General features: G+C 39.4%; 1 protein-coding gene across 1 annotated transcript in view; it reads left to right on the forward strand.

Moving 5' to 3' along the window:
* GPR158 (G protein-coupled receptor 158) overlaps window positions 1-1,752 on the forward strand; it is a gene marked incomplete at its 5' end in the record, with an annotated part of 63,748 nt that extends 61,996 nt beyond the window's left edge. The window contains one exon of the mRNA XM_009705017.1: window positions 298-1,752. Coding sequence (XP_009703319.1) covers window positions 298-1,752 — 1,455 coding nt within the window. The remainder of the gene's footprint in view (window positions 1-297) is intronic.
* Window positions 1,753-11,273: the final 9,521 nt, after the last annotated feature.

Here is an 11,273-nt window from a genome sequence, read left to right on the forward strand (position 1 = left end):
ATACACCACAGCATTGTGAAATCTGAAACATACAGCATGAACATACATGAATAGTGCATGCTGTGTGATGCACAGCTGTGGAAGGTAACATGCTTGTGCATGAGGGTTGAACTTGTTTTTAAATTGGAAAAAAATGGGATTCAAGTAGATGGCGAAATGGTGTATTCAAGAATTAGAAAAGACAGTGAAATAAGTTTAATGCCATTTTTAGAGCAACGGGTAATGCATTCATCAGGCTGCTTGTTTGACTGTACTCACTTTGTACATACTAGTTTTGCCATTCACTTTGCATTGCAGGATGAGTTGAAGAAACTATATGCCCAGCTTGAAATCTATAAAAGGAAAAAGATGATTGCTAATAACCCACACCTCCAGAAAAAAAGGTGCTCTAAAAAGGGCTTGGGGCGCTCGATAATGCGTCGTATTACAGAAATCCCTGAGACGGTCACCAGGCAGTGCTCCAGGGACGAGAAGGATCTGATGGAGCATAGTGCTGTGAAGAATACAGCCACGCTGAGGAAAATTCCCCAGGATTCCATGAGTTCTGCAAAGCCAAAAGAAGAGACTTTGAAAAACAGAGTCTTTTCGTTAAAAAAGTCCCACAGCACGTATGATCATGTTAGGGATCAAACAGAAGGACCTAATAGCTTAACTACAGAAAGCGCAGAAGTTATAGCTGCTGAGAATTCACTTCTGGACTCCTTGAACGGTAACAAATTAACCAAAAACGCTCCTGAAAAAGTTGAAGCTGTCTCCACTGAATCGGTCCCTTTGGTGTGCAAGTCAGTAAGTGCACATAACTTAAGTGCCGATAAGAAGCCTCTGCATCCAAGAACATCCGTGTTACAAAAATCCCTCAGTGTTATTGCCAGTGCTAAGGAAAAGACTTTGGGACTTACAGGGAAAACACAAAGTCTAGAAGAAAGCACTAAATCTCATAAATTGCAGCAGAAGGGTAAGGAGGCCAGCAAAAAGCACTCGGCCTCTGATAAAGGGGAGCATAAGGATTCCCACCGGAAGAACTCTACCCACTCTGAGGAAACAAAGAAAACCCATAAATCTGGAATTATGAAACAGCAAAGGGTTACTCAAACACCTGCAAATCCAGACACAGGCCCAGGTAAGTCTCTGCACAAGGACAATTTCGACATAGGAGAAGTTTGTCCTTGGGAGATATATGACCAAACTCCTGGTCCTGTGCCTTCTGACTCTAAAGTTCAAAAACATGTGTCTATTGCTTCCTCAGAGCCAGAGAAAAACCACCTTTCCCAGCCAAAGGGGAAGACTCATCATAAGCTGAAGACAGCTGAGGGGTATCAACAGTCAAATCAAAAGAGCTCAGAGAAGGCGGAGGCAGCCACTTGGGAGACACAGGAGCAGCAGGTCTTTGAAAATGAGAAAAACCAGTCAAACTCCAAGTCTCAGGTCTCCCCTGGACTGAAGTGTGAGAATGTTAATAGATATACACCTAATACCTGTGCTGGGGAGCGGGAGGAGCTACCCCAGAAAGCAGCAGAAAAAGAAAACCTCAATAAATTGGCAGAACAGAAAAAAAATGCCTCTTCTGAAGGAAATGTGCTTTCACCTCACTCCCATAAGCCAAGTAGTTACATACAGCAACCTTTAGCATCTCGAGCTGAAGTCTGCCCTTGGGAGTATGATACACCAGATTTACCAAATGCAGAAAGAAGTGTAGCTTTATCGAACACCTCTGCTCTAAGTGCAAATAAAACAGCAACACCTCGCAAATAAGAGGCTTTTGGACTGAGAAGAGTAGCAACATTGAGAAGAAAGGAAAGACAGAGGGGACTTAGGCCAAAAGGATCTGAAAATTCCTAAGGAGCATCACTTAAATCAAGGGAATCAGCACTACAAACAAGTAGGAGTTAAGCAAAGTAAATTAGCATTAATGTTGTTGTTATTTATTTGTTGAGTGCCAACAATGCGATTAGCAGTGCCCAGAATATGGTCCCTGCTCCAAGGATTTTAATGTGTTAATGAAAGAAACCTGCCTTTGTGAAATCACTTCTCTTTAAAAGAAAAAAAATATGATGGTAACAAACGCACAGTGTAGATCTTAACTGAATTATTTCTGAATGCCACAACTGGCTTTAACTTGCCCTTGGGACTTTAAAGATCCAGCAGAAGTAGGGCACAGAAAATGTCCTGATGGCGAAAAGAAGTATCAATGAGCAGCTTATTAAAATGACGACTTTTCACTTTACGTATTTAATCTAGATAGCACTGCTAACTCAATGCATCCCAAAAATACATTTTATATAATGATTGCTCTCATTTTCTTATTACTGTGTGTTTAAGTACATTGTTGTGTCTCATATTAAAGCATTCCAGATTGTATTCTTGCAAATAACTTTGATATTATGTGACACAACAACACATTTATGCAATCTGCAGATACTTTCTTCTAATTGCAAGTTAAAATACCTGCTGTAGACTTTTTCTTTATATATAGAATTGCAGTAATCTTTCACTGGCTATGGAAGCCGTAATTCATATCGGGAAATTCCTTTGGGCTTTGGAGTTTATTTTTTTTCCTTTGTGATTTATATAGTGAATTTTTTGGTTTACTCTCTTATTTAAATTTATAGTTTGATACTGTATTATTCAGGGGTTTTATACGCGGTAAGTTACTTGTTATGCACTTCCCTGTTAATGCTCATAGACTTTGTTAATAGTGAAATTCAGTCGTCTTAGCTGCATATTCTGGTAAGTCTTAGGACAACTTATCTGTTGTTTGTTACTAATTGGAAAATATCATCTGACAAACCAGAATTCTTACTTTAAACATTGTTCAGTACTTCATACTGAGCATATCCTGCTAAATAAGTCAAGCAAGAATGACAATGAATATACCCCAGAAATGATCATCTGTTTTACTAAAACCAGACAACTCTGGGAAATAGATTAGCTAGCTCATATAGAACAACAGTGTACTGTTTATCCTTGTTGGCAAACCTCCAAAAATTGGCCTCTGGAGTGAGGAGAGAAGCCCAAAATATTAGTCTTCCCCCATATATGCAATTGTAAGAGGTAGTGGGAATGGAAATGATGGCATCTCTCTCCCGCTCTCCAAAATGATTTGGTTGTTTTGGTTTTATTTTAATTTATTTATACATACATTTACAGTAAAAGTTAGTGTTTAACACAGTGCTAATTTTCAGTAATAGCTACAGTCCTCATTGTGCGTATGAGCTTAATTCATAGTCGGCCCATTCAGAACTATGTGTCTTAGTGATGGTTCACCATCAGGGCCTGAGGACATATGGTAAAGATTCTGAGGAGTATCACTAATAATAAAAAACCCTCAGCCATCTAAATGCAGTACCAGTAAAGTGCTATTCACTACAATTGGCTACACATACAGTACTCCAAAACAAAGACAGCTCAGTCCTAAAGAACTTGTGCAATTTGAGAGAAGTGATGGGATTCAGTGGAAGAACATGAAATGAGGGTGATTGAATAGAATGTGTTGTTTAATATATATATAATATATAAAAAAATAGATATTTATATATGTTTAATATATAAAATGTCATATCTAATACACACATGCACATACACGTATATAGTATAAACTGATTTTTGTGGCATCATAGAAAAAGTGGCTTAAGATAAAATGCGATGAACAGAGGGATTTAGACAAAATGGGCATGAGGAAGACTTTTTTTGTCCTTTAAAAAGGACAGGAGTCTCTGGGCATGTCTACACTGACAGATCAAGATGGATCTGATCTTCCTACTGCCTCTGCTAAGCCCAAACCTGGAACATGCCGACACCTGAGCCAGCTAGGGACAAGTCAGCTCAGGTCTCAGTACTGTCTAAACACATTGGCTTTGCTCATAAATTGTGCTCATTAGCTCCAGATTAAAGTGGCCAAACTGCCCCAACCAACCTGCTTAGCCTGGATGTTGCTCAGTTCCACCATGGGGACATGCTGACGTAGGTCTTTGCTACCTTGGGCTTGTCTGACTCTCCCACCCCTCTTTTGTAGGGTATAGTTATGGCCTAAGAGATCTGGTCTTTGCCTTCAACACACATCTTCTGACCAGGACCTTTGCAACCCAGAATCCCCATTCACCCGTATGACTGGAGGCAGGCATCTGAGTCTGGGTGCTTTGGACATCTGTGCACCTACTTTGCACGGACAGTGCCAGTGGCATCCTGCATGCAGCCCAAATGCAGCTCTCCGCTTAGTGTGGAAAAGAGCTGAGGTTAAACCCGGTGTGCCCAGATTCTCCCTTCCCAGTCCTAGACACTCCTGGGATTTGTCAGTAACTTTTCCATCAGCTTCAGTGGGATTTGATCAGATCTTCTGCAAGAAAATAACCCTAAATTTCCCCGTATGGGAAAAAGTCCATCCTGGGAACACAGCTTTCTGGGAGTCCTCCAGGAGCGCACTGACTCTTTGTGCAGAGAGATGCACAACTTTAAACCTGCTGAGTATGGTGACCACCTTGCGCCTCTCCTACCCCTGAAGGGAGGTTCTGCAGCCGATCCGAGTAGTGGTTTGTGTGAATGAGGTGGAGGGGACAGCCTATGGCAGGTTGCCCTGACTCACTAACGGGAGTCAGCGCTTGTCGGAGCCAGGCGCTGAGGTTAGAAGTCAGCATCCGTGGAGGAGTCATGAAAGGAGATGTTTGTATGTGCTGACTGCCTCTTGGAGACAAACAGTCACAAGGAGCAGGCACCAGCCCTGGCTCCCTCGCTGTCTTGCCCTCCATCCTTGGACCTCGGGGCCAAGCGAGGACACACTGCCCCTTCCCTGCTTGGCAGCAGCCATGCTGGTGTGCAGCAAGCACCAAGGGCGAGGGGATCCATGTTGGCAAAGTGTCCACACAATACCACTGCCCCTTGCATCACTGGCAGGATCAAGCCCTTCCTGTATGACTGTACCTGTGCCACCACTATCTATCTACAATTGCTTGCTGATTTTCTTTTCCCTTTCTTTTTTAAAAGATAATTTCATTAAGAACATGGAAACAAAGGTCATTCCTTGGCTGGTGTAAAACAGCCCAGCTGCACGGCAAGCAAAAGAACGATAGCTGATTTACTAGGGAAGGCAGTGGCTTGTATGTTCTTGTTTGGTTTTGTTTTCTTTCATCCTGACCCTTTCCCTCACTTCTTAAAAAATGTCTGTTATGGTTCTTTAGGCTTGTTGTAGTCACATCTCCTAAGACTGATACAATTGGAGAACTTTCCTTTAGAGAGCAACAAAGCTTTCCCCAGTTTATTTAGCAACTGATATTTGGGCTACAGATTCAATTGGGACTTCAAATTATTTTGCACTTAAGAAAATGAGGGGCCAAACTTCACTCAACTATTCTATTTCACTATGATGCTGCTAGAAACATTGCTTAATGAAGACATACTAAGTTAGACATAAACAATGTTCTGTATTTCATAGATTTTTCTCCACCAGCATATATTGGCTAGATTGCTTAGTTGTCTTTTTCTAGAGTTTCATTGTCATTATTCAGTCACGAGAAGTGCAACTCTAGAATTAAGATGTTTTCTAGCAGATCTGTTAAGAGAAAAGATAATAAACATTAAGGTCACAAACATTTGCTAGGTTGTCCTTTTAAATGCATGTGCAAGCTGCATTTCTCCTTTATTTCTAAGCCATGGTTTATAAATAATTAGATTTATACCAATCTTATTAGACTTGTATAATTTATGCAAGATTATACGCTTTAAAATATAAATCAGTACACACCTATCATCAGCTTTGGTGGCATCATAGACCTGAAAGTGGACAATACTTTTCTATTTGCTCTCCTTAGGCTTTTGCATGCATATGACAACAGGCAGGCCTGAGAAAACACTGCCTTTTGACTTTTAACATTTTAGCTACTCCAAGTTATAGAGTATATAAAGCTGTAAGTCTCTTCACTTTATAATGTGGTTCTTATAACAATGTTATCTGGCAACCAACAGCATCCACCATGAAATACTTGATAGATTTATGTTGTAATGTGTTGCAGCATGTAAATAATGTAACTTCTCTGCAATAAAGCACATTTATATGAAATCTGTCTGCAGGCTTTTGTGTTGTGATTTTCTGAAGTCATTACTGATCCAAACTAAACAGGTTTCTCATCAAACTTGTAAAATAACTGACAATGAGTTTTACAGCTTATGTGATCTGATCATGTCATTAGCATTTTCCCGATTTTCCTCCTAATTTCTTGACATCAACCTTTAGACTAGGTGTGTACTGTGTTCAGGATTTCAGGTTAAGGAAATAGCTCTCTTTTCTCAGTGGCTGGAATTTTGAGATCAAAAATGTAGGATCCATGCTATATTCTCCTGAATTTAATGGCAAATGGAATGTTAGAGAATATTAGGAAATAAATAGATAGTTTTATGATGTCATTGTAAAATCCTATAGCTCAACTGAACTATATGTGTGCATGCCTGGATTCCTCATCTAAAATATATGTCTAACAGATACAGAAAAGGTACAAAGAATGGTAACAAAGATGATCAGAGACAGAGAATGGCTGCTGTGTAAGGGGTGACTAAATCAACTGCAGCTTGTTTAGCTTGGGAGAGAGATGACAGAGAGGGATGAGACCTATATAAAATTACAAATGGTCCGAAGGTAATTACGAAACTGCTATTTGCTGCGTTTGTGATGCAGGAACTACACAACACCCAGGGTGGCCATGATGCAGCAGTTTAAAACAAATGAAGTTTTCTTCTACATATGACATAAATAAATTGTGGAGCTCATTTTCACAGATTACTGTGGATATCAGGAGTTCAAAAAGCATTGGAGAGGTCATGGAAGAGAAATCCATCAAGATCCCTGAACACAGTGGCTACAAAACTCTTAAATCCCTAATCTGTAGATGACTGATAAGTAGGAGAATTGTCTTTGCATAATCACCCAGTTTTCTTTCTGTAATCATCCACTGCTGGATACGGTGCTAGATGAGCATTTCATCCAGCACAAACTTTGTATGTTCTTATGTCTGCATAAATACAGATAGTTGGGCTCAAATAGTTTACTTTCTGTTGTCATGCCTGTTTTTTTAATGACCCATTATTAATGTAGGATAATATGGTAGGTTCTGGTAGGTTCTTGCACAGGCACATATATATATTCACTTGTACCTTTCCTAGTGCCTCCTGGGTTGAAACACTGCCATTTGGGTAACCAGGCTGAGTCATGGTATCAGGTGTAATGGGGACACATGAGGGGGAAAGAAGGGGAAGGGCATTACTTATGTTCAGTAAGTGAACTGTGTACAAGACCTTTGCAAGCAAGAAGTTCATATATCAGAAAAATAGGGCCTGAAGATTTTCTCTGAACCACTTCCTGGGGCTCAGCTCAAACCTAGGGCAGCTTTGCTCTCTCAGGCACAGGGTGTCAAAACTAATAGTGGCCTTCTAGGCTCCACTTCCGACATTTTCACAGCTTTTAAGAAGTAAGGGAATGATTTCCAAAGTTTTGTGACTTTGAAAATCATCCACCGCTGTGTTTTCCAATACCCTTTTGCTTCTCTTGCTATGAAATGTATTGCATTTGAGCGGGAACTGTGGCTGTGCCTGCCCAGCCATGAGAAGCTGGGGGGGGTTCCCCCCAGCATCCTGCTGGCACCTATGGGGAGGGTATCGAGGAGACAGCAATGGGCTTTTCACAGTGGTGTATGGTGGGAGAAAGAGAGACAACAGACATAACTTCAAACAAGAGGGGCTCAGAATGAGTGTTCAGAAAACTTTTTCACCATGAGAAGTCAAGCAGTGGAGAAGGTTACCCACAGATTGTGCAGTTCCCATCCTTGGAGCTTTTCATGCATGGACTGGATAAAGTTCTGATCTTGTAGCTGACCTTGCTTTGAGCAGCAGGCTGTACTGGAGACCTCCCAAGGTCCTACCTGAATGATGCTATCATCCTATGAACAGTGTTCACTACTACATGTTCTTCACATCATCCTTTTGAAAGCCTGCAGATGGATACTCCAGGCAGCTTTGACTCCTGCCTAAGAGTACAGGTCATGTAGCCATTTATACAATATGTAACTGTGGGCAAGCCCTCTTAACAAACACCAGCTGCTGTAATAGAAAGGCATTTTACTTTTCTTCTGATCCCCACAGCCCAGAGTGATCACAGTGACAAAGTGAAGAAGGAAATTATTTCATTTAGAGCCAATTGGGAAGAACAATTTTAGCTCCCTATGTTGAGTGAGTGCGTGAGCTGGTGCACAGTTGAATGTCTTCCACAAAAAAAACAAACCCTAAAAAAAAATAATGTTTTTCTCTAACACTTTGAGGATTTTTTTAAATCAGTACTGGATTCTGAAGGAACCATTAAAGAAATTGTAAATATTGGGGGGTTTTGTGAATGCAGTTCTTCAAAATGGCAGTTGATTTGGTTCAGTGTTGCAGGGCTGCATGCCTGCCTGCAGAGAAGTTATTTCAAACTGAACACTTTTTTTTTTTTCCTAATAAAATAGTATTTCTGACAGGTTGGAGTGAACTTTTTCCAATTCTAAAGGAGCTTTTTTCATCAGCTCAGAAATTAGCTTTAGCAATGCTAGAAATTTAGTAAAATATATTGATTGTTTCACTTGGTTTGGCAGACTGCCACATGTTGCAATATTCAATCTCCAGGTTCTTTAATACTTAGAAAATTTAACATTATCTCTCCATTTATGCAGGTGATTTATTTTTTTTTTCATTTATATATAAGTTAGCTCATTTAGTCACTGAAAGTGTACAGACAAATCAAACACTGGACATTTTACCATCAAATTATTGGGTTTTAGATTTCTGGATATATGAGTTGGGTCCAATTTTTCATTGTGTCAAAGCATGAAAAAATATTACATTGTATCCAAAATAGCCATATATTTTTGAAACATGCATTTATGATCTTCTGTATAATATAGAGCTACGTATCTTATATAGAAGTGTACAAAATCATTATTACATCTTTGTAGCTACAGAAGGCAAGGTTGTGCAGTAGGTGGGTAGCAGCCTTTAGAAGCAATTAAAAGAGAAGATTGCCAGGCCTGCTCAGTGGGAGTCTTCTAATGAAATTCAAACCATTGGGTGTCTTTCAGGTCTACCAGCACAAAATGTGTGCTAAATTAGGGTGTGCCTGTATGTTTGCTTCTTGGCTGTTGGGGAGATGTTCTGATGCAGAACAAACACAGACACCTCTCCAGTCCCACCATGGCATGGGCTGTCATGCCCATGTGTGTGACCTCTCACTTTCCTGCTTGGATGTTGCAGGGTTGCTGGAGCGGGGCAGAGTGACTCTTTTGGAGGCTGCCTGGATCTATTTAGAGTTGAACGCTGTTAGCTGTACTGCTTGACAGATGATGTTGATAGGGAGCTTAGACTGGCTGCGGTACTACAGATGAAAAACAGGTTGATTTGACATACTTCAGTGCTAAAAATAGTATCATGTAATCATGTCTTTGTTCCATGAAGACTTTTTTGAAGCTGCAGGGTGGTAAGAATCATGTGGTTCCAAGCAGTCATCTTGGAGACTTCACCAAGGCAAAATCACAGCAGCACTGAAGAAGACACCTGTCCAGCTCTGCTCCCAGATCTCATTTTATGAGGTACTTGGCAAACGCACATGATTTGTGTAAACTAGCAAAATTGGCTAGTGCTCCTCTGTATGCAATGTGTTTTAATAGCTATGTTTATACTCATTTTAATGATGTTGGTTTATAATATTTCAGTTTCTCTTTGTTGACAGCAGTTTTGTTACCTCTGTGATGATTTTTTTCATTTTACAGGAACTTGGTACAAAACTTTGATTTGCATCTCAGCTGCTCCATTGCAAGGCCAGCATTATCATCACAAATTTCTTTCTGTTTGAAGTCAGAAGGCAATAGTTTCACAATTTATGGAATTTTCCTTCAAAAATAGTTAAATATTTTGTAATACAACTTTGACAATTTTATTCTGATTACTTTGATTGTATATTCTGTTTTAATGACCAACAAAATTACAGTAAGAATGAACTGCTAGCAAAATTTTACATTTGTTACTTTCTAAGTGTTATTTAGATGTATTTTTGCTTCTAGGATTTATGATTAATTGTAGATTGCAATTGTGCACTGCAAGACCTTTCCATTCAACTGTTTGTTGTCTACATTATAACTGGAATTGCAAAGTCATGTGGCAAAAATGCAGTGCCTAGGTAGGATGTGGGTTTTTTGGATTTGCCATCTCGCCCATGTATGACAAGCATTTTTACACACAAGCTAAACTACATGCTAAACCAGTGGCTTTGGTGTTTTGTGCATTACCTTGTAAATTTAGATATTATTCTTAATTCCTTGGGAACAACATTATAATTCAATATAATGGCTTAGCAGATAATAATAGAACATCAATGAGATAAAATTGTGTATTCTTTTTCTTTGTTAAACACATGAGAGTGAAAATGTGAAAACCCAGGCATTTCTGAGAAAGAAAACAAAGCAAAACAATGAGGATTTTGTTCATTACTTTCCCATTCAGAACCAATTATTTTTAGTATTAAGGAGCTTGGAGAAAATTTACTACATTTCTGATTGATCAAATACATTCTGTCTATTTAAAATACTTGTATTTCAGCTGAAACAAGTATTTATCTTCTAGTTCTTGCCCCAAACTCAATTTTTCCTGGGGTTACATTTGACCCAGCGGGGGAATTTCAACAGAAGATGCAGAAACCACATCTGCAAATATGAAAGGTCCATGCCTGCGTATCATTGTGTTTATATTAAGGCACCATTTTATGCTGTTCCTGCTTTTACTTCACAGTAAATTGCCTTTCTGTGGAAGTAAATTATTTGGATATTGTTACTTCAAAAGTGTGTGTATGTTTAGAGTATCAAACAGGTAGGTTATAAAACGAAATACATTTACACAAAACAAGCAATGCATCTTTTAGGTGCTGTTCACGTAGTGTTCCTACTTTCCTCTGCTTGTTTCTTGTCTCCTTGCATGGGAAATACATTTTCTAGTGAAATTTAGTAAGACCCAAAAGAAGACTTAGAGGACAGGAGGTATCAAGTCACTGAATGAGAGGCAAACTATTGGTTGGTTAATTTTTAGCATAGAAATTACTGCTTTTCAAAGCCACCAGAAAAGGAATTGAGTCTCCAGTCCTCTTTGGATTCAATGCCTTCTTTGAAAACTCCAGTCTGAAAGACTAGATTATTGTTTTTGATGGTGTGACGAATCTTTACAAATGGCAATATCAAATCTGCAAAGTCAGCAAAAGAGTCCATGCCCTCATACAA

Source organism: Cariama cristata, unplaced genomic scaffold (genome assembly GCF_000690535.1).
Source record: "Cariama cristata isolate BGI_N322 unplaced genomic scaffold, ASM69053v1 scaffold4100, whole genome shotgun sequence".
Classification (NCBI taxonomy): domain Eukaryota; kingdom Metazoa; phylum Chordata; class Aves; order Cariamiformes; family Cariamidae; genus Cariama; species Cariama cristata.